The sequence below is a fragment of the Salvelinus fontinalis genome, chromosome 9, assembly GCF_029448725.1.
Source record: "Salvelinus fontinalis isolate EN_2023a chromosome 9, ASM2944872v1, whole genome shotgun sequence".
Taxonomy (NCBI): domain Eukaryota; kingdom Metazoa; phylum Chordata; class Actinopteri; order Salmoniformes; family Salmonidae; genus Salvelinus; species Salvelinus fontinalis.
The window spans coordinates 39472246-39497154 of NC_074673.1; the positions used below are offsets into that span (position 1 = coordinate 39472246).

The window sequence follows — 24909 nt, forward strand, 5'->3', positions numbered from 1 at the left end:
AGAGATCCGTGATGGAAACCTGCGCAGGACCTCAGACTGGGGTGAAGGTTCACCTTCCAACAGGACAACGACCCTAAACACACAGCCAAGACAATGCAGGAGTGGCTTTGGGACAAGTCTCTGAATGTCCTTGAGTGGCCCAGCCAGAGGCCAGACCTGAATCCAATCGAAAATCTCTGGAAAGACCTGAAGATGGCTGTGCAGCGACGCTCCCCATCCAACCTGACAGAGCATGAGGAACTGCAGAGAAAAATGTGAAACTCACCAAATACAGGTATGCCAAGCTTGTAGGGTCATACCCAAGAAGACTCGAGGCTGTAATCGATGCCAGAGGTGCTTCAACAAAGTACTGAGTAAAGGGTCTGAATACTTATGTGACAGTTTCAGTTTTATTTTATTTATGTTTGCAAAAATGTCTAAATCTGTTTTTGCTTTGTCATTATGGGGAATTGTGTGTAGATTGACGGAATAAAAACAATTTAAATTTTAGAATAAAACTAATGTGGAAAAAGTCAAGGGGTCTGAATACTTTCCGAATGCACTGTACATCCTACGATTTATTTTTGATTTAATTGCTACGTTATTCACAGGTCCTTTGTAGCCCTATGTTACTTGATATGTGTCAATTTACTTAGTAAATTATTTTGTCCATTTATATAGCTTAATGGCCGGAACAGAGTGAGTTTGGTGTATTTGATACCATTCCACTGATAATGCTCCAGTCATTACCACGAGCCCGTTCTCCCCAATTGTTGTCCACACCTACTCATTCAAGGGTTTGTCCTTATTTTTACTATTTTCTACATTGTAGAATAATACTGAAGTCATCAAAACCATGAAATAACACATGGAATCATGTAGTAACCAAAAAAGTGTTAAACAAAGAAACATATATTTGAGATTCTTCAAAGTAGCCACCCTTTGCCTTGATGACAGCTTTTCACACTATTGGCATTCTCTCAACCAGCTTCATGAGGAATGCTTTTCTAACTGTCTTGAAGGTATTCCCACATATGCTGTGCACTTGTTGGCTTCTTTTCCTTCATTCTGCGGTCCAACTCATCCCAAACCATCTCAATTGGGTTGAGGTCGGGTCATCTGATGCAGCACTCAATCACTCTCCTTGGTCAAATAGCCCTTACACAGCCTGGAGGTGTGTTTTGGGTCTTTGACCTGTGGAAAAACATATGATAGTCCCACTGAGCTCAAACCAGATGGGATGGCGTATCGCTGCAGAATGCTGTGGTAGCCATGCTGATTAAGTATGGCTTGAATTCTAAATAAATCACTGACAGTGTCACCAGCAAAGCACACCATCACACCACCACCTTCATGTTTCACAGTGGAAACCACACATGCGGAGATCATCCGCTCACCTACTCTGCGTCTCACAAAGACACAGCGGTTGGAACCAAGCATCTCAAATTTTGACTTATCAGACCTAAGGACAGATTTCCACTGGTCTGTCCGTTGCTCGTGTTTCTTTGCAGAAATTCGACCATGAAGGCCTGATCCACACAGTCTCTTTTGAACAGTTCATGTTGAGATGTGTCTGTTACTTCAACTCTGATGCATTTATTTGGGCTGCAATCTGGGGTGCAGTTAACTCTAATGAACTTATCCTCTGCAGCAGAGGTAACTCTGGGTCTTCCTTTCCTGTGGCGGTGCTCTTGAGAGCCAGTTTCATCATAGCCCTTGGTTTTTGCGACTGCACTTGAACAAACGAACTTTCAAAGTTCTTGACATTTTCTGGATTGGCTGACCTTCATGTCTTAAAGTACTGATGGACTGGCGTTCTTGCCATAATATGGACTTAGCCCTATTTGGTAAAAGACCATCTTCTGTATACTACCCCCTACCTTGTCACAACACCACCGATTGGCTCAAATGCATTAAGAAGGAAAGAAATTACACAAATGAACCTTTATCAAGGCACACCTTTCAATTGAAATGCATTCCAGGTGACTATCTCATGATGCTGGTTGATAGAATGCTTAGTGTGCAAAGCTGTCATCAAGGCAAAGGGTGGCTACTTTGAAGAATCTCAAATATATAGAATATATTTTGATTTCTTTAGCACTTTTTTTGGTTACTACATGATTCCATATGTGTTATTTCATAGTTTTTGATGTCTTCACTATTATTCTACAAAGTAGAAAATAGTCCAAATCAAGAAAAACCCTTGTATGAGTAGGTGTGTCCAAACTTTTGACTGGTACTGTATATACAGACCACAAACGGAGTTGAGAGAAGAGCTTGAGTATTTTATCTTTTGTGCTGAGCTTTATCTTTTGTGCTGAGTTTTTCTGTTTTCCCTCTATATTAGGTCAAGGCTTTCAAAACGGAGAGCGTGGAGAGCTTTGATGATGTGAGGTGGGCATTTTCCTCTGAGACTGCATTCTATTAACAGTATTGGTAATGAGAGAGCCAGCTAATTGTCATGGCTTTGCTCAACTACAGCTCTGTTGCAGTTGTGTGGCTTGATATCGCTCAGTGTCACATCAGCACATTTCTGCTGCCATTTGGAAATTTTGTTTTAATCTATTAATGTTTCAAATGGTAGGGAGGTGATCGAAATGAATTCTTGTCATTTGGATTTCCAAGAGCCAGGACAGGATCCATTCCCCTTTTTTTCAGGGAGTGTTGGCTGTCTATCAGAAAATGTATTTCCTGCTGTACTGAAGAAAAGTGTCTGTGGCTTGTCAGAAAAGCAATAAATGAAAAACCGCTGTGTTCTGAGGGGATGGATGGTGGGAGTTTAGGCTAGGTCTGAAAGGTACAATCCGCTACAGATAACAGTATCGGTTTTGCTTCCTTATAGTCACACTGACAAAGTGAATGACATACAGTTAATTCTCTGTTTATGGACTCTCAGACTTACTCAGGTTTTTTTCCTCCCTCACAGACGAACCTATTGGCATTTCAACATTTTCCTAATCCTATTGAAGTCTACCTCTCTCGCTTAGGAATTGCAAAGAATATTTTGATTTACTATACAGGAAATAGTTGTTCAGATGAATTGGCTGACATTCAGACAAAACGTTGGAAGAAACTGAGAGAATATCCAATCATTACCCATCTGTACTGTTGTCGGTGACAAGAAAAGGGTGTGAAGTGAAGGGTTGGAGGTCCTTAAACGGATAGTTCGGGATTTTGGCAATCTACTTCCCCAGATTCAGAAACTCGTGAATACCATTTTTATGTATCTGCATGCAGTTTGAAGGAAGTTTAATGACTGGATGTTCCAGTAGACTTCCAGTCATTGCGCTAACGCTAGTTAGCATTGGCTTGCAAAACTACCTCGCAGACTGGACAGGCATGTTCGCTCGCCGCTTATCAAAGTGTATAACCTCAATTGTCAAAAGAGCAGCACGGCAACTTGTAGTGCTGTTTTGTCTATAATTGTTGCAGAATGCTTTGACAGCATGTGATAATATAGCCTACTACTAGGGATTTAATCCACAATTTAGATTAGCCCAGATAGCTCACATTAATCCCCTTGTTTGATCATTGGCAATTTAGCACTAGGTTGATAAGGCTATAACAACAAAGGCAGCATTTAGAATAAATGTTGTTAGGGTGACCTGATTTGTGTAACTATACTATTTTGCCCTTACAAATTGTGAACCCAAATGTGTACTGTAACTGATTCTAGTGGGAAAGGGGGATACCTAGTCAGTTGTACAACTGAATGCATTCAACTGTTTTCTGCATTTAACCCAATCCCTCTGAATCAGAGATGCCGGGGGCTGCCATAATTGACATCCATGTCTTCGGTGCCCGGGGAACAGTGGGTTAACTGCCTTGCTCAGGGGCAGAACGACAGATTTTCACCTTGTCAGCTCGGAGATTTGATCCAGCAACCTTTTGGTTACTGGCCCAACACTCTAACCACTAGGCTACCTGCCGGGAAAATACATTGAAAGATCATTTGGGTTTGGTGTAGCAACAGATTTAGGCTATGTTGTCTTCAGGAGATTTTATCTGTAATTTGTTTGGTTTTACACAATAGCTGATGTAAGTCACTAGAACAATTCCCTTCCCCTACAATGGGCTAAAATATAGGCACACTAATTAGTCTATCTCAGCAAGAACACTACTGTTATTCCCCATACTTTTATTATTTAACTTCTTAATATTTCTTACCAATTCTGCTGGAGTAATTTGGTCTATTCGAAATCTGATTTGCCAACTTGTCTTCAAACTTAAAAAAATAAATAAAAAAAAGTATATTTATTTTCAATGAGGGCTGTGCATTTTTGTAAGTATTTATGGACAGTTTTGAAAACGGTGTGGCTGTCATAAAATGAGAATAGGCTATATTGAAATGTCCCTTGCCTCAAATATCTTGTTTTGTCATTTATTCCTACCGAAATGATAGGAAAGATATTTTGCATTTATTCCTATGTAGTGTAAGATGGTGGCAACATTTTGCACATCAGCCTCAACCACCTGAAAATTAATATTCATTTGATTTTTCTTGATTGTAGGTTAATTTTGTAGAAATGAAAAGTATTTGGGGAACATAGATCAGGTGTGGGCCTCCAACCCTCTTGGAGAGGGACCTCTAGTCAGGAGATTTTGAAGGGATAGTTCACCCATCTCACTCCAAGCGATTTTCAAAACTTGGCTTCGCTGTACATTATCCTGTTCCGTTCTGCCTGTAATGGGAATTAGCATCTACAGCTGTGTTCTTTCTTCCATCCAACCATGTGAAATGAAGCAGTACTGTAATTGAGTTGCAGTGGTGGTTGTAATGTTGATTTATTTATTTGGTCAATTTCCTTCCCACTTCCAAGGCACACTGCAGGGAAATACAAGCTTGCCTTAGTATAATAATAATATCAGGCCCTTTTCTATAATGTTTAATCACTGTAATTATGTAATTACGTGTGGTCACTAAATGGTGTACTTTTGGATTGAGGTATTACTCTATGAATAGCTACGTCTTACTCGGAAGTAAAAGGAAACCACAGCCGGTTGTGGTCATGCTTTCCAACCACTTGATATGGGAGTGAAAGTGACTGGTCATTGTTCAGTGTCTCTTCGTGCTTTCCTCCAGGTTTAAGTTGGCTGTAAAAGAGGAGCCTGAAGTTGAAGACTTTGTGCCAGAAAATAGGGGGAAAAAGAGGAAAAGACCAGAGGATGAACCCATGGAAGGTCCCTCGTGTTCCAGTGCAACTCCAACGTGAGCAGGTCTCCCTTATTTATGTTAGCCCTCACTCCATCTGTCATTCAGTTACCCTATGACTAAGTGTTAGCCTCATCTGAACATCAGTTCCACCACACCACTACCTGTTGGAGGTGAGCAAATAGTGGTGCACATTGTTGCTGTACACAGATGTTATTTGTTGCCATCGGGTTAAATAGGAAATTGAAAGAGAAGGACGAGGCTGACCCGAGGACGGAGAAGAACACGGAGGGGATAAAGAAAGAGAAGGTAGGCATCCTCCCCGAGCAAGGGAGCAGGCAAATGTTCTAGTTTTTAGCTGTTTATGTAGTAGCATCATTTTCTCCCACTTTTCACTCACATCAACTGAGAAGTGGAAACTATATCTGAACAAAAATAAACGCAACATGTAAATTGTTGGTCCCATGTTTCATGAGCTGAAATAAAAGATCCCATAAATGGTCCATGTGCACAAAAAGCTTACTTCTCTCAAATTCATTTACATCCCTATTTGTGAGCATTCTCCTTTTGCCAAGATAATCTATCTACCTGACAGGTGTGGCATATCAAAAAGCTGATTAAACATGATCATTACAGATGCACCTTGTGCTGGGGGACAATAAAAGGACACTCTAAAATGTGCAGTTTTGTCACATAACACAATGTCACAGATGTCTCATGTTGAGGGAGTGTGCAATTGGCATGCTGATTGCAGGAATGTCCACCAGAGCTGTTGTCAGATAATTAAATGTTAATTTCTCTACCACAAGCTGCCGCCAACGTTGTTTTAAATAATTTGGCATTATGTCCAACCGACCTCACGTCCCGCAGTCTACGTGTAAACACGCCAGCTCTGGACCTCCGGCTTCTTCACCTGCAGCAGCGTCTGAGACCAGCCACCCGGACAGCTGATGAAGCTAAGGAGTATTTCTGTCCATAATAAAGCCTTTTTGTAGGGAAAAACTAATTCTGATTGGCTGGGCCTGGCTCTCCAGTGGCTGGCCTATGCCCATCCATGGCTGTGCCCCAGCCCGGTCATGTGAAGTCCATAGATTAGGGCCTAATTAATCTATTTCAATTCACTGATTTCCTTCATATGAACTAACTTAGTAAAATTGTTGCATGTTGCATTTATATTTTTGTTCGGTATAGATGTTTATAAATATTTTATTGTGTTCACAAACATTGCTGTTGTATAATGTTAGTGCTTTGCGAATATGACTCATGGGTACAGCTGAAATAACAAACAAGCTTTGTTTTGGGACATTTTACAATGGGCTCACTGATTGTGTAAATCACCTACTGTGTAAATTGTATTGTTTCTGTGGTGCTGTCTTGATCTCCCAGAAGCCAAAGAAAGAGGAGGCGGAGCATCCAGTCACTACAAAGAAGAAGTCAAAGGAAGAGATTGAGGCAGCAAAAGCGTTGAAGATCAAAAAAAGAGAAGAAGAGGAGCAGCAGCGCTGGAGATGGTGGGGCTTGTTTGTTTTTCTATATGCACGATGTGTGGGAGGTGGTTGTATGAACCTTTTTATGAAAGAGGCTCATTTTGAAACACTTGTCCCTCAGGTGGGAAGAGGACAAGTATGAAGATGGTGTAAAATGGAAGTTTCTGGAGCACAGGGGTCCCTTTTTCCCGCCGGAGTACCAGCATCTCCCAGACAACGTTAACTTCTACTACAATGGTCAGTACAGCCCTGCTGGTTTGAAGGTTTATATTCACCTTCTCAGATCATCGACCATTTAGAAGTAAACACGTAACACTTCTCAAAGCGAGGCTCTTCACTCTAAATATCTAAGTAGATTCCCTGGCATGAGAGAGTTGCGCTAGGAAGGCTTATAACTCACTTTCAGACTGTCCAAGCATTCTGTCTGGGTCAGATTGAATGTTGTTGACACTTTCTCCTCCATCTACGACACTCTGGGGAGGATCCTCCCTTTCATCATTCACCCCAGAAGATTGTTCCTCAACTCTGTATTGATTTGCATGGATCAACAGCTGCCCACAAAAGATCAGCCTCCTTTATTTAGGGCATACAGCCTGGGGATGTCTGGCTGTCTGGATCAAACATTTTGATTGAGAACTATAGTTTTTCATCCCCCCCCCCATAGTGCAGCCCTGACAGCTCCTATATCAAGAGTAGGTTTGATAAGTTAATCCCTGTGTGTGTAGTGAAGTCCCTCTCTGGGGCCAGGCCTCCACAACTAATTCACCCCTCGGAGTGGTATGGAATGTCCAAAGCCGCTCACTGCAGGCCTCCGCCTTTCTCTCTCTGGGCATTGATTGGCCTGCTGAGCCAGCTCCTAGGGGACCTCTGGGGATATTATGGAGGGGAATTGCCAGGGACCTCACTATACAATATTATCACAATACTTAAGGGTCTGATACGATATGTATGCAATTCAATGTGATTATTGTGATTCCATGGTCCAAACATGTTGCTCACTATGTGTCTGCTGCAGAGGGACAAAAGAGCCATGAGAAAACGAGTTTTGATCAGCCATGGAAATTTGAAAACAAATTGGCTCCATATTTAAAAAGATGGAGAACAAGCTATGAAGGACAATTACTGGAGTTTTGGTGCAGGTACAGCCAACTAGCGCAACAATAATATAATCCCATCACTAGTTGATATGGTGCATTTGGTTCTGACTAAGCTCCAAAAGCCTGACTCAGAGGTCACAGCTCCTCTAGTCACTTCAGCTACTCGTATAGTGGTGCCACTTCGCTCCCCTATTTGGAGAACATGACAAGGGCAAGATTTACCAAGCATTTGCACCTGTTAGTTTCAGACAGTAATACAAGGGGGAAAAAGTCAAGCTGAGTACTAAACTATTTTACAACATTATATATTTTTCCCACTTAGGACCTGCAAGCTGCTTACTGAAAATGTAGCCCAACGAAGATTATGGATCTTATGGAACTGTGTGTGTGATGTGCTTGTTCACCAGGTAAAGTTGTAAAGCTGGGCCTTGCTGCAGAGGAGGTGGCCCTGTTCTTTGCTCAGATGCTTGACCATGAATACACCACAAAAGATGTGTTCCGAAACAACTTCTTCAAGGACTGGAGGAAGGTGAGGAGTGAAGGAGGAAGAAAAGCCTAGAGAGACCAGCCCTTGAAACATCTTATTTTGTTTTCTAAGCTTGTTCTTGGAATAACATCAGTGGCTAAAGTTGTCGGTATAACATATTTAAGATTAAAAAACTAACTATTTTGGAGTTGGAAGTCCAACCGAGAACCAAACAAGTAGTGGTTGAGAGTGTGAACATGGTCCTCAGGACCCGATACTGTTCAACTAATATAGATATGTTGAATGTCCCTGCAGAGGTAACTATACTGAACAAAAATATAAACGCAACAATTTCAACGATTTTACCAAGTTAAAGTTCATATTAACAAAATAAATGAATTAAGCCCTAATCTATGGATTTCACATGACTGGGCAAGGGTGCAGCCATGGGTGGGCCTACCCAGCCATGGGTGGACCCACAGCCAGTCAGAATGAGTTTTTCCCCACAAAAGTTTTTTTTTTCAGACATAAATACTCCTTTGTTTCATCAGCTGTCTGGGTGGCAGGTCTCAGACAATCCCACAGGTGAAGAAGCCGGATGTGGAGGTCCTGGGCTGCCATGGTTACACGTGGTCTGCCGTAGTAAGGCTGGTTGGACATATTGCCAAATTCTCTAAAACAAATGTTGGAAGCGGCTTATGGTAGAGAAATTAACATTCAATTCTCTGGCAACAGCTCTGGTAGATATTCTTGCAGTCAGCATGCCAATTGCACGCTCCCTCAACTTGAGACATCTGTGGCAGTGTGTTGTGACAACCACATCTTAGTGGCCTTTTATTGTCCCCAGCACAAGGTTCACCTGTAAGGATCATGATGTTTTAATCAGCTTCTTGATATGCCACACCTATCAGGTGGATGGATTATCTTGGCAAAGGAGAAATGCTCACTAACAAGGATATAAACAAATTTGTGCACCAAATCTGAGAGAAATGAGCTTTTTGTGAGTGGAACATTTCTGGGATCTTATTTCAGATCATAAAACATGGGACCATCACTTTACATGTTGCATTTCTATTTTTGTTCAGTATAGATGCAGTATGACAGACATGGGTGTATGTGGGCTGTCCTCTGTACACAACACTCCACCAGGCCCAAAGGCGTATCATGCAGAATTAATTTCGTGCTGCTTAGTGCCCAATGCTCTTGAAAATATGATTTGTGTAAAGGCATTGATATGCTAATCCAGACAAGTCGCTCCCCGCATATGAACAAATCCAATTAAACTGTTTTATTATAACGGGAAACCTCTCTTCGCCTGACTGCCCCCAGTCTCCGCCCACCCGCTGCCTGTCAATCATGCTTAGAGGGAAGGTCGGTGGCTCCATGTGTCCACACTGTCATTGGAGTGTCTGGACTGGATCTGTATTAGGGAAACTATCACAATTTTACTGGTGCCAAGACAATGCATTAGAGCTCCTTATCCCAGATTTTTATATTTATCTATAGCTAAACTCTCCTTCCTTTAAATATGTTGATGTGCTGCTAGTATGGATTCCTTGCTCAATGAATGTCCCCAATTATTTTTGGGATTCTGGATATGTTGACATGCTGCTCTTATAGAATCCTTCCTCAAATAAGTGGAAATAAATTAGTAAAATATACACCCAAGTGTACAAAACATCATGAACACCTCTTTCCATGACAGACTGACCAGGTGATGCTATAATCCCTTATTGATGCCACTTGTTAAATCCACTTCAATCGGTGTAGATAAAGGGGAGGAGACAGGTTAATAATGGATTTTTAAGCCTTGAGACATGGATTGTGTATGTGTGGCATTCAGGGTAAATGGGCAAGACAAAATATGTAAGTGTCTTTGAACGGGGAATGGTAGTAGGTGACAGGCGCACCGTTTTGAGTGTCAAGAACTGCAACGCTGTTGGGCTTTTCATGCTCAACAGTTTCCTGTGTGTATCAAGACTGGTCCACCACCCAAATGACATTCAACCAATTTGACACAATTGTGGGAAGCATTAAGGTGTTCCTACTGTTTTGTACACTGTGTACATTGACATTTACTCAAATGGGCTTCCTGATTTATGGACAGAATGAGGAGGCCATAGTGACATCCCCGGGGCTGTGCAGGCCAACTCGTCTGCTGTAGGAGGCCACATTAAAGGGAGTCAATGTTGTCATGACATTTTACTGCAAAAAAAACATTGAAATTAATCATAACTGAATAAAAGGGCTACTTGTTTAGCGTCCCTGTTGGAGGGGCCTGTTGGCATTCTGTGTTTTACTAGGTAGGTCTACTCAGAAGATTTCTGATTGACTGAGGACGAGGACAATTCGGTAGTGAATCTGTTTTTTTGCGTTTTGTCCCTGTGTTTGTCTGAGCAGGAGATGACCCTGGAGGAGAGGGTGCTAATTAGTGACCTGAATAAGTGTGACTTTCGGGAGCTCCACAACATGCACAAGGAGAAGGTGGAGGCTAGGAAGGCCATGAGCAAAGAGGAGAAACTGGTGAGTGGCACTCGTACAAAACAGGGCGATTACTCAAGGTAGATCTAAATGGCTACTTCAATATTGGATTGAGTGTAATAGCATGGATACAGAATATTGTGTGAGCGAAGGCGGTTCATAGCATTATTGGCATAGCTGATAATATATATATAATATATATATAATATATATATATATTTATATATATATATATATATATATATATATATATATATATATATATATATATATATATATATATATAAATATATATTTCATTCCAGGTGATGAAAGAGGCCAATCAGAAGATAGTGGAGGAGTATGGCTTCTGTATACTGGACCACCATCGGGAACGCATCGGCAACTTTAAGATTGAGCCGCCAGGTCTCTTCCGAGGACGGGGGGAGCACCCCAAACAAGGCATGCTTAAGAAGAGGATCCAGCCGGAGGACGTCATCATCAACTGTGAAAAGTGAGACGGGCTCAGATCAGAACATGAATGGCTAGTAAAGGGGAGGTTTCAGAAGTGAAAAGGGTTAATAAAAGGTAAGGTTACTGCCTGGAGAAACACTATGGAACAGTCCCACAACAGGTTTGGATGTGCAATATTCATCCCCTCCATTAGGTTTAGTAGTTGTATCTAGAGGAAGACTACAGTATGGTAGTTCTCCACACTTCTCCACTCCTCCAAGAACTGTGTTTCTTGACATTATGATCCAAGTCTGTGATTAACCTCCCAGTCACAGGTCTAAATTAGTGTCAGCTAAGGACTGATTTGTACCCTACGGAGACAGACCCTATGGAGCGTAGCGGTGTCGCAATGTTTTTCGTCACAAAAGAAACGACTCCTTGTAGCGTGCTCCAACATTTGACATGCTTCCGTGTCACATGAAAATTGTAACGTGCTGTATCACTCCTTGTGTAGCCGTGGGGGCAGTGTTGTGTAGGCAATGAAGCTCTCTTGGTTCCTTCATAACATGACATTCTATTTTTAGCTGATATGGTAGTGAATACATTTCAAGCAGCAAATTAAACTGGGATAATGTTGTAGGTTACACCGGCAAGTATAGAAATGTTTGCCAATGCATATTTAATCATAAATCTGATTATTTCACATGGCAATGTGGGAAGCTAATCTACTTCAAAATCACTTCAAGATTGCTGTCTTGGTTTAGCTTGGCATTAAATAAGCATCTTATTTTGCATTGGTAACCAAATATAATCTGTGACTGCTCAAACCTTAAAATATTCCACCAAACTGACTTGTTGCAGATAAAATCAGTGCGTGATGACAGTGCACACAAAATCTACTTTTTCGCTAAAGCTTTCATGTACCATATAAAAAAACGAAACTTCAATGTGTTTCCATCACATTTTCAACTCTACCAATGGTTTAGTCACAAACTGTTGCGTTAAATAGGATTTGTGCACAAACAGGTCACAGATACAGTGTGTAGGCTAGTTTTACAGTAAAAAAATAAAATATTCAAATCATAAAAACACTACAAAAAAAACAACAACAATAATAATAATAATCTGAAGATTGAGTTGTGCAAACCTACAGCTGAAAAGAAACATCACAATGATAAAAGCAATTCAATTAAATAAAAAATGTCCCAAAAATGTAACTCTTTTATGAGAGAATATTTTAATTTGTCAAGCATCGATCATGCCACCAGAATAAGACCTTCGATATTTATATCAAGCTCATCATCGTTCACTTTCACCACCCTGTGAAGTTCATTGTTTTATTTCTTCTGTAGCCTAATAAACTGAGGGGTTTCCCGAGTCGTAGTGGGAGGACCACATATCATCGTGTGACTCAAAGTTTACTTCGATATGATGGTCATTAGTGTTGGGCCAGTAACCGAAAGGTTGCTGGATTGAATCCCGAGCTGACAAGGTAAAAATCTGTTCTGCCCCTGAGCAAGGCAGTTAACCCCCTGTTCCCCGTGCGCCGAAGACTAATGTCGATTATTGCAGCCCTCCGCACCTCTCTGATTCCGAGGGGTTGGATTAAATGCTAAAGACACATTTCAGTTGAAGGCATTCAGTTGTACAACTGACTAGGTATCCCCCTTTCCATTATTATATCAATATGTACGCATAAAGGCATTTTCACCGCCATTTATCGCATAATCCATTTTACCGACACAACAAGATCCCACCATGTCAAACAAACAAATGATTTGTCTGCATTTATAAAATTGTACTTTAAACTTACTGTTTCTATCACAGCTATCGGGATTTATTTTTATACGGTATGACTGTACTTTCATAAGTGGATGAAAACATGGTTTGATAATGAAATTATGACATTCTATTTTTTGCTGATATGGATGTGAATACATTGAAGCATTATATAAAATTAGGATAATGTAGGTTACACTGGCAAGTATAACAATATTTGACAGGGCATATTATTTAATTATGAATCTGATTATTTCACATGGATATGTGGGAAGCTAAAAGGCTAGCTAGCCTGCCGTGTTTCGCCAACTTGCTGGTAAGGGAAGACGAGACTCTTCTTTTGCTTTCACCACAAATGAGAAGACGACAAGAAAATCTGGCACCCCCTTGGGAATGTTGCACTTTGGGAGTCTGGACTAGCACGGTATTATGTTACCAAAAGCTGCACTTTGCTCAAAAAAAATCTGACTCCACCCAGCACATGCAGATCTACGCATGTGAAGCTTGTAGAGGGCTTTAGGGTCTTTATGTAAATCAGCAAGCACCGCAGTAGTCGGGGTTAAACTTCAGCCCCTGTGTAATGATCTTCACTAGTTAACACAGCCACAAAATCATAAACCTTGTCTATTTATACAATTTCTCTTAATGTCATTTTTAAACCAAATCATAAAGGGAAACTTCACCATTTTTCAACTTCATATTCATCATCCCCATGACCCCAACATCAACATATGTGAAAATGGTGCGTTTCTATGTGTTGTAGTAAAATAAATTGTTAGTAAGCATTGTCTACTAATTGGTTGATGTCATTGTAAACACTTATGTTTCAGTCTTTTTTACTACAAAACATAAAGGTGCCATTTTCAGACTATATGTATATGTGGACACCCCTTCAAATGAGTGGATTCGGCTGATGGGAGTATAAAATTGAGCACACAGCCATGCAATCTCTATAGACAAACATTATCAGTGGAATGGCTTTAATGAAGAGCTCAGTGACATTCAACGTGGCACCGTCATAGGATGCCACCTCTCCAACAAGCCAGTTCATCAAATTTCTGCCCTGCTAGACTTCCCCGGTCAAAATAAGTGCTGTTATTGTAAAGTGGAAACATCTAGGAGCAACAACGGCTCAACTGCAAAGTGGTAGGCCGCCCAAGCTCTCAGAACGAGACCGCCGAGTGCTGAAGCGCGTTGCGTGTAAAAAAAATTGTCTGTCCTTGGTTGCAACTCTTACTACTGAATTCCAAACTGCTTCTGGAAGCAATGTCAGCACAAGAACTGTTCGTCCGGACCTTGGCCAAGCAGCTGCACACAAGCCTAAGATCACCATGTGCAATGCCAAGCGTTGGCTGATGTGGTGTTAAGCTTGCCACCATTGGACACTCGAGCAGTGGAACGCGTTCTCTGGACTGATTAATCACGCTTCACCATCGGGCAATCCAACGGATGAATCTGGGTTTGGCGGATGCCAGGTGAACGCTGATTGCATAGTGCCAACTCCAAAGTTTGGTGGAGGAGGAATAATGGTCTGCGGCTGTTTTTCAGGGTTCGGCCTAGGACCCTTAGTTCCAGTGAAGGGAAATCTTTATGCTACAGCCATAGAATGACATTCTAGACGATTCTGTGCTTCCAACTTTGTGGCAACAATAAAAATAAAAAATCCCTTATGCCTAAACTTAAATTAAGACCAACAAGCTAATGTTTGTTTTCATGAATTTAACGCAGCCAAAATTGTCTATCATAGTTATCTAGTGGAAACCCTGTGTAATGCTGTCTCTCATGCCTACAGTATCTGACCCTTGACCTCTCCACCCACCTTAGAAAGTCTTGTATCCCAGAGCCCCCTGCTGGTCACCACTGGAAGGAGGTTCGCCATGACAACACAGTGACCTGGCTGGCCAGCTGGAATGAGAATGTTCAGGGCTCCTGCAAGTATGTCATGCTCAACCCCAGCTCCAAACTCAAGGTATGAGGCATGTTTTTCAAATATTACCCTATGAGCTCCGGAGCCTCCTGATTTTTCTTTTCTATCTGATAATTAATTGCACCCAACTGGTATCCCAGGTCTAAATAGGTCTTGAATTGGGGGGGGGGACTGGCCTCGATGTCCAGATTTGAATTTGCGGAACATAGGTAGTCAGGGTGGTGCAGTAACTGCAGACAGTTGTTGTCCTAAGTAACAATTCTCATATATAGTGCTTTAAAGTATTCATACCCCTTTTTGATGTGTTACAGCTTGAATTGAAAATTGATTAACTTAGTTTTCCTCACCCATCTACACACAATACCCCATAATGGCAGTGAAAACATGTTTGAAAATGAAATGATAAAATATTTCATTTAAATAAGTATTCACACCCCTGGGTCACCTTTGACAGCTATAATAACTGTCAATCTTTTTGGGGTAAGTCTCGAAGAGCTTTCCACACCTGGATTGTGAAACATTTGTCCATTTTTATTATTTTCAACATTCTTCAAGCTCTGTCAAATTGGTTGTTGATCATTGCTAAACAACCATTTAAGTCTTGCCATAGATTTTCAAGTAGATTTAAGTCAAAACTATTATTTGGCCACTCAGGAACATTCACTGTTTTCTTGGTAAGCAACTCCAGTGTAGATTTGGCTTTGTGTTTTAGGCTATTGTTCTGAAAGGTGAATTAATCTCCCAGTGTCTGGTGGAAAGCAGACTGAACCAGGTTTTCCTCTAGGACTTTGGCGGTGCTTAGTTCTGTTTTATTTTTTCCCTGAAACTCCCCAGTCCTTAACAATTACAAGCATACACATAACATGACGCAGCCACCACTATGCTTGAATATATGGACAGTGGAACTCCGTAATATGTTTGGGGCATATCAAATACAACACTTCTTATTCAGGACAAAAAGTGAATTGCTTTGCCACATTTTTTGCAGAATTAATTTAATGCCTTGTTGCAAACGAGATGCATCTTTTGTAGGCTTGGGCAATATTTCCGGGGTATTTCAAAATACAGTGTAATTTTCAATACTGCTTCGCAGGGGCTGCGTGGGGGATGCCACGGCACTGCATATAAGTTAAGTAAAACTACAGTACCAGTGAAAAGTTTGGTCACCTTCTCATTCAAGGGTTTTTCTTTATTTTTACTGTTTTCTACATTGTAGAATAACAGTGAAGACATCAAAACTATGAAATAACACAATCATGTAGTAACCAAAAAAGTGTTATACAAATCAAAATATATTTTGTATTCTTCAAAGTAGCCACCCTTTGCCTTGACAGCTTTGCACACTATTGGCATTCTCTCAACCAGCTTCATGAGGAATGCTTTTCCAACAGTCTTGAAGGAGTTGAGCACTTGTTGGCTGCTTTTCCTTCACCCTGCGGCCCAACTCATCCCAAACCATCTCAATTGGGTTGAGATCGGGTGATTGTGGAGGCCAGGTTATCTGATGCAGCGCTCCACCACTCTCCTTTGTCAAATAGCCCTTACACAGCCTGGAGGTATGTTGGGTCATTGTCCTGTTGATAAACAAATGATAGTCCCACTAAACGCAAACCAGATGGGATGGTGTATTGCTGCAGAATGCTGTGGTAGCCATGCTGGTTAAGTGTGGCTTGAATTCCAAATAAATCACTCACCGTGTCACCAGCAAAGCACCCCCACATCACACCATTTCTCACAAAGACACAGCGGTTGGAACCAAACATCTCAAATTTGGACTCATCAGACCAAAGGACAGATTTTCACCGGTCTAATGTCCATTGCTGGTGTTTCTTGGTCAAGCAAGTCTCTTCTTATTATTGGTGTCCTTTTAGTCGTGGTTTCTTTTTAGCAATTCGACCATGAAGGCATGATTCACACAGTCTCCTCTGAACTGTTGATGTGTCTGTTACTTGAACTCTGAAGCATTTATTTGGGCTGCAATTTACTCTAATGAACGTTACCTCTGCAGCAGACTCTGGGTAACTCTGGGTCTTTCCTGTGGCGGTCCTCATGAGAGGCAGTTTCATCATGGTTTTTGGGACTGCACTTGAAGAAACTTTCAAAGTTCTTACAATTTTCTGGATTGACCTTCATGTTTTAAAGTAATGATGGACTGTCATTTCTCTTTGCTTATTTGAGCTGTTCTTGCCATAATATGGACTTCGTATTTTACCAAATAGGGCTATCTTCTGTATACCACCCCTACCATGTCACAACACAACTGATTGGCTAAAACACATTAAGAAGGAAAGAAATTCCACAAATGAACTTTTAACAAGGCACACCTGTTAATTGAAATGCATTCCAGGTGACTACCTCATGGCATTCTCTCAACCAGCTTCATAAGTGTGCAAAGGGTGGCTACTTTGAAGAATCTCAAATAAAGAAATCAAAATATATAGTTTTTTGATGTCTTCACTATTATTATACAATGTAGTAAAAAATAAAGAAACCCTTGAAAGAGTAGGTGTGTCAACTTTTGACTGGTACTGTATAAGAAATCTAAGATGTCAGAATTCTATCCAGCTCAGGGCTCAGCTATGCATTTGGTTGGCTAACTTGCAATCTGTGGCTAGATGTCAAGATTAAGCTTCTTGGTTACAGTAGAGACAACTTGTGTATGTCTCTTTAGCTAACATTACACTCCTTGTCATTGCCAATGAGACTGGCCTTTCTGCCATTTTTGAAATATGAACATTCTTTCATTAATGAGCTCGAGGAGAACAGAGGAGTTGATCCTGATTCATGACACTCGCAGTTATCCTCCAATCACAATGGCCATCCAAATATTATACAACGGGAGCGTCTAATCTGGATGCTGATTGGTTAAAACCGCATTCCAGCTGTTGTCTATTCCACAAGTTACCACTGGCTAAAGCTATGACGTTGAAATTCCTATTTACTCTGTTCTATCTCACTGCTCAATTCACTGTCTCATCAGCCCAGCCAGGCAATTTACAGTGCATTTGGAAAGTATACCCCTTGACTTTTTTCACATTTTGTTACATTACAGCCTTATTCTAAAATTGATTTAAATTGTTTTTTTCTCCCTCAATCTACACACTACCCTATTATGACAAAACAATAGCAGGTTTTTAGACATTTTTGCAAATGTATTAAAAATAAAACACATTTACATAAGTATTCAGACCCTTTACATAGTACTTTGTTGACGCGGCGATTACAGCCGAGTCGTCTTGGGTATGGCAGTATAAGCTAGGCGCACCTGTATTTGGGAAGTTTCTCAATTTGTCTTGTTGGATGAAGAGCGTCGCTGCATAGCTGTTTTCAGGTTTCTCCAGAGATGTTCAATCGGGTTCAAGTCCGGGCTCTGGCTGGGCCACTCGGCGACATTCCGAGACTTGTCCTGAAGCCATTCCTGTGTTTTCTTGGCTGTGTGCTTATGGTCATGGTCCTGTTGAAGGTGAACCTTCACCCCAGGTCTTGAGCACTCCAGAGTAGAGGTCGACCGATTAATCGGAATGGCCGATTTAATTAGGGCCTTTTTCAAGTTTTCATAACAATCGGAAATCGGTATTTTTGGGCACCAATTTGACGAAATTATTTTCTTTTTTTTTATCTAAAAAAAATTATGTTTTGTGAATTTTTTTCCCGGACGGCCTAGGAACGGTGGGTTAACTGCCCCGTTCAGGGGCAGAACGACAGATTTTCACCTTGTCAGCTCGGGGGACTCAATCTTGCAACCTTACAGTTAACTAGTCCAACGCAATAACGACCTGCATCTCTCTCGTTGCACTCCACAAGGAGACTCCCTGTTACGCGAATGCAGTAAGCCAAGGTAAGTTGCTAGCTAACTTATCTTATAAAAAAACAATCAATCATAATCACTAGTTAACTACACATGGTTGCTGATATTACTAGATATTATCTAGCGTGTCCTGCGTTGCATATAATCTGACTGAGCGGTGGTAGGCAGAAGCAGGCGCGTAAACATTCATTCAAACAGCACTTTTGTGCGTTTTGCCAGCAGCTCTTCGTTGTGCGTCAAGCATTGCACTGTTTATGACTTCAAGCCTATCAACTCCCGAGATGAGGCAGGTGTAACCGAAGTGAAATGGCTAGCTAGTTAGCCGCGCTAATAGCGTTTCAAACGTCACTCGCTCTGAGCCTTCTAGTAGTTGTTCCCCTTGCTCTGCATGGGTAACTCTGCTTCGATGGTGGCTGTTGTCGTTGTGTTGCTGGTTCGAGCCCAGGGAGGAGCGAGGAGAGGGACGGAAGCTATACTGTCACACTGGCAATACTAAAGTTCCTTTTAAGAACATCTAATAGTCAAAGGTTAATGAAATACAAATGGTATAGAGGGAAATAGTCCTATAATAATTACAACCTAAAACTTTCTACCTGGGAATATTGAATGCTCATGTTAAAAGGAACCACCAGCTTTCATATGTTCTGAGCAAGGAACTGAAACGTTAGCTTTCTTACATAGTACATATTGCACTTCTACTTTCTTCTCCAACACTTTGTTTTTGCATTATTTAAACCAAATTGAACATGTTTCATTATTTACTTGAGGCTAAATTGATTTTATGATGTATTATATTAAGTTAAAATAAGTGTTAATTCAGTATTGTTGTAATTGTCATTATTACAAATAAATAAAAATAATAAAAACTTAAATAAAAATTGGCCGATTTAATCGGTATCGGCTTTTTTGGTCCTCCAATAATCGGTATCGGCGTTGAAAAATCATAATCGGTCGACCTCTACTCCAGAGCGCGAATCTTGTTTCTCATGGTCAGAGTACTTTAGGTGCCAAGCGGGCTGTCATGTGTATTTTTTTACTGAGTGGCTTTTGTCTGGCCACTCTACCATAAAGGTGTGATTGGTGGAGTGCTACAGAGATGGTTGTCCTTCTGGAAGGTTCTCCCATCTCCACAGAGGAACTCTAGAGCTCTGTCAGTGACCATAGGGTTCTTGGTCACCTCCCTGACCAAGGCCCTTCTCCCCTGATTGCTCAGTTTGGCCAGGCAGACAGCTCTAGGAAAAGTCTTGGCGGTTCCAAACTTTTCATTTAAGAATGATGGAGGCCATCGTGTTCTTGGGGACCTTCAATGCTGTCATTTTTTGGTACCCTTCCCCAGAGCTGTGCCTCGACACAATCTTGTCTCGGAGCTCTACGGACAATTCCTTCGACCTCATGGCTTGGTTTTTGCTCTGAAATGCAACTGTGGGACCTTTTATATAGACAGGTGGGTGCCTTTACAAATTATGTCCAATCAATTGAATTCACCACAGGTGGACTCCACGTTTGTAGAAACATCTCATGGATGATCAATGGAAACAGGATGCAGCTGAGCTCAACTTTGAGTATTATAGCAAAAGGTCTGAATACTTATGTAAATAAGGTATTTCTGTTTATTTTTTTAAATTAACTTAGCAAAACTTTCTGGACCTATTTTTGTTTTGTCATTATGGGGTGTTGTGTGTAGGTTGATAAATGTTTTATTTAATCAATTCTAGAATGAGGCTGTAACATAACAAAATGTGGTAAAAGTCAAAGGGTCTGAATACTTTACGAACACACTGTATAAACTTGATCACCACTATAAAAATTAACTAGACATTATCTGACAACCTCTGATTCAGGGGGGTTGGGTTAAATGCGGAAAACAACGAAATGCATCTCTTTCCCCCTACTGGATCAAGATCCCTGTTGCCTAAAATTGTGATTAAGTAAAATTATATATTTTTAAAACATTTAATTAGCGCCCCCTGTGTGCTTTTCCGTTAATACCCTGGTATGGTACAGAAACGGTATGGCGATTATGAGAATCTGGATACCTCCCAACCTTAATGTTTTGGAATATTTTTTATTCTTTACGGGCTTCATTTTCACTGTGTCAATTAGGTTAGTATTGGGGAGTAACTACAATGTTGATTCATTCCTCAGAGTTTAATGGCTGTGATTCGAAAAACATTAACTGTTTTTAAAGTCATGGCTCATGGTGAAATTCCTAAGGGTTCCTTCCTCTCCGGCAACTGAGTTAGGAAAGTCGCATGTATCGTTGTAGTGACTGCATATGTTGATACACCACCCAAAGTGAAATGAATAACTTCACCATGCTCAAAGGGATATTCATTGCCTGCTTTAAAAAAATATATATGTATCCACCAATTGGTGCCTTTTTCTTTGAGAGGCATTGGAAAACCTCCCTGGTCTGGGGTTGAATCTGTGTTTGAAATTCACTGCTTGACTGAGGGACCTTACACTTATCTGTATGTGTGGGGTACAGAGATGAGGTAGTCCATATACAAAAATCATGTTAAACACTATTTTTGAACACAGTGAGTCCATGCAACTTATGTGACTTGCTATTCAGACTTTTACTCCCGAGCCCATTTAGGCTTGCCATAACAAAAGGGTTGACATGGTTGACATTTCAGCTTTTCATTTTTTATCAATTTGTAGAAATGTCTAAACATTCCACTTTGTCATCACTGGCCTACACACACAATTTGTCAATCTCAATTTAATCTATTTTAAATTCCGGCTGTAACGTATCAAAATGTCGATGTGAATACTTTCTGAAGCCACTGTAGGTGTCTGCGTACGAGAGGTGTACGTGTTTTGTATGTCTTTGTCTTCAGAGCTACCAAATTCCTTAAATCTTATGGCTGCAGGGACAGTATTGAGTAGCTTGGATGAAAGATGCCCCGAGTAAACGGCCTGCTCCTATGTCATAGTTGCTAATATATGCATATTAGTAATAGATAGAAAACACTCTGAAGTTTCTAAAACTGTTTGAATTATGTCTGTGAGTATAACAGAACTCATATGGCAGGCAAAAACCTGAAGTTCCACTTCCTGTTTGGAATTTTTCTGGGGGTGCCAGATTTTCATCCAAGCTCTCATTGAAATTACAGCGAGATATTGATGAGTTTTCACTTCCTACGGCTTTCACTAGATGTCAACAGTCAATAGAACGTTGTCTGATGACTTTAATGTGAAGGGTGGCCGAAGGAGACAGGATTTAGTCACCACTGCCACGAGGTGATCACGCATTGAAGAGGCGCGTTCACGTGAGATGCATCGGTCAATGTAATTCTCCGGTTGGAACGTTATTCAAGATGTATGTAAACAACATTCTAAAGATTGATTCAGTACATCGTTTGACATGTTTCTACTGACTGTAACGGAACTTTTGGACATTGTCACGTTATAGTGGTCGCGCTTTGTGACTTTGGTTAGGGCTTTTGGTAAACAATTCGAAAGTAGCTAATTTGACATAAATAACGGACATTATCGAACAAATCAAGCATTTATTGTGGACCTGGGATTCCTAGGACTGAATTCTGATGAAGTTCATCAAAGGTAAGGAAACATTTACCATGTATTTTCTGGTTTCTGTTGAGTCCAACATGGCGGCTAATTTGGCTATTTACTGAGCTCCGTCTCAGACTATTGCATGGTTTATTTTTCAGTAAAGTTTTTTTGAAATCTGACACAGCGGTTGCATTAAGAAGAGGTATATCTATAATTCCATGTGTATAACTTGTATTATCATCTATATTTATGATGAGTATTTCTGTTGAAACGATGTGGCTATGCAAAATCACTTGATGTTTTTGCAACTAGTGAATCTAACGCGCCAATGTAAACTCAGATTTTTTTATATAAATATGAACTTAATCAAACAAAACATGCATGTATTGTGTAACATGAAGTCCTATGAGTGTCATCTGATGAAGATAATCAAAGATTAGTGATTCATTTAATCTCTATTTCTGTTTTTTGTGAAAGCTATCTTTCGCTGGAAAATGGCTGTGCTTATTGTGGTTTTGTGGTGAGCCAACATAATCGTTTGTAGTGCTTTTGCTGAAAAGCATATTTGAAATCGGACACTTTGGTGCGATTAACAACAAGATTACCTTTAAAATGATATAAGACATATGAATGTCTGAAGAATTTTAATTATGAAATTTCTGTTTGAATATGGCGCCCTGCACTTGGACTGGCTGTTGTCATATCGTAGCGGGATTGCAGCCATAAGGTTAACTTGCGAGCAGAATGTTCATTGTTGCCTTTTAAGAATGAGCCATCTGAATGGAGAACAGGCTACCATTGTGTGTGTGCAGTTGTAAGAAGCTAACAGATATTTCAATCAATTTAGTTTAACGGAACCTCTCAGAAAGCCTAGTAATTTTATTGCAATGGCCTACAATATCTCCAATGCCACAAAGTGGTAGCCTTGTGGCATTTTCATGGGTAAAACATACAGCAAAACATGTATCAGAAACCCAAGGCTGGTTGTTAGTCTCTCCAATTGTCCTGAACAATGTTTTATAAGATATATAGTTGATGACCTTCCATTCATTCAAACCCGCACAGATACCCATAGTGCATTTACTTGTTTCATACATTTAGGAAAATGACTCAATTTGATCTCGAAATTGCTTCGATTATTTACATAGATTCTGTTTGAATACTGCATGGCCATTATGATTAGGTTCCGCAGCTGTTGAAATGTTTAGTTTCTTTTGTCATAGAGCAGTTGGGTGTGTGTTGTACTGTATTTTACCAAGGCATATTGAATAGAGGAAACCTTTTTGAGTTTAAGTTGAGGGTGTGATTTGTGCTTTTGAATAGTTGAATAGGCTTAGAAGTCATACTGGGAACTTCTGAAGCTTTGTCTATTGTGAACAATTTTTGTGAGTTTTAAGGAGAGGTCTGTGGGGAGCACATGTATCTGCGAGTTTAGAAGCCATTTTCTTTTGTGTTGCTTGAGAGGAACATGTCGGGATTCAGTGCAATTTATCACCTTTGTTGTGTTAAGTGGTGTATATGGATCAGAGGTGTGTGATTTCAAATTGCCATCTCTCCACCACTGCTTAGTGAGAGAAGTGTGCATTGAGATTTGTTGGGTAAAGCGGGTGCTGCTGCTGCTGAGAGATCAGATAGAGACGAACTGGTCTTTGACCATGGTGTTTACAGGACATGTAAATCCACTCCGTATCCAACCTTTCATCTCTACTGTGGTGATGGTCTGCTCTGCTCTATCTCCCTGGAGTCTTTCAGAGATTAACAAGGTTACTCAGAGGCTTAAAATACAGTCTCTATCACTATCCTACCCATACAACTCCCACAAATCTCTTCCTCTACTGCATTTCTGAAGGATTCCATTTCATGACATTCTGCCAATACACAGAGGGAAATAAACTAGTACTAGGGTCTATGATTCTTCTCTCTCTCACTGTTCACTACCTCTCGTTCCCTCGCAATCAAATCGGAATGGAATGTCAACATGGCTAGTTCCTGAGCTCCTAGCCTCTTGGTCCTCTCACATCACCATCTCCTCTCTTCCCTTCCTCCTTCCACATACCTCCTCCCTCCTCGTATCTCCCAGTTCTTTATTTTGAAGGTTGAGTTACTCCACAATTTGTCGCCATGACGATGCGGTGGTGGCAACAGCGAGGTGGGAGTCAGGTTGTGTGGGGCTAGCTAATTAAACAGCCGCTGGCTAGTTCTACACTACTACGCAAATACAATGTCACCCTTTCTGACTGGCTCTTTCCATTAGGCATTTAACAGGTTAGACACGTGGAAGAATTGGATTACTAGACACATGACTATGAATACATTGTTTTAGCCACAATCTCATGAAATACTAAAAGGGCTATGATTGAGTGTTGGCCCTCGGTTGTCGCAAGTGCAAGGCTTTTGAATGAGAAGGCACTGCCTGGAGGCTGCACCTTACCATGTAATAAAACCCATGTGGATAGACCATGTAAAGAAGCTGTATTCCTAAGGCTCAGTGTTGTGGTTCCGCAGGGTGAGAAGGACTGGGAGAAGTATGAGGTGGCCCGACGGTTGAAAAGCTGTGTGAATGGGATCCGCCAGCAGTACCAGCAGGACATCAAGTCCAAACAGATGGAGACCCGCCAGAGAGCTGTGGCCCTTTACTTCATAGATAAGGTCTGTCTCTCTGTGACCCTCCTCTGCCATACATGGGTTGATGGGTATTAAACCACAGCCAAGGGAAAATGTAAATACTCCAGTTCTTTAGTCAGTCACCCCATTCTGCCAGACCATATCCCCTGTGTATGCT

General features: G+C 40.9%; 1 protein-coding gene across 5 annotated transcripts in view; it reads left to right on the forward strand.

Moving 5' to 3' along the window:
• zgc:173742 (DNA topoisomerase I, mitochondrial) overlaps positions 1–24909 on the forward strand; it is a 35542-nt gene that overhangs the window by 3515 nt on the left and 7118 nt on the right. For all 5 annotated transcript variants that reach the window (XM_055934324.1, XM_055934323.1, XM_055934328.1 and 2 more), the window contains 10 exons: positions 2327–2373; positions 5063–5188; positions 5371–5440; positions 6518–6642; positions 6740–6855; positions 8123–8244; positions 10582–10704; positions 10968–11155; positions 14698–14842; positions 24633–24776. In XM_055934324.1, the coding sequence (XP_055790299.1) occupies positions 2327–2373; positions 5063–5188; positions 5371–5440; positions 6518–6642; positions 6740–6855; positions 8123–8244; positions 10582–10704; positions 10968–11155; positions 14698–14842; positions 24633–24776 (1206 nt within the window). The remainder of the gene's footprint in view (positions 1–2326; positions 2374–5062; positions 5189–5370; positions 5441–6517; positions 6643–6739; positions 6856–8122; positions 8245–10581; positions 10705–10967; positions 11156–14697; positions 14843–24632; positions 24777–24909) is intronic.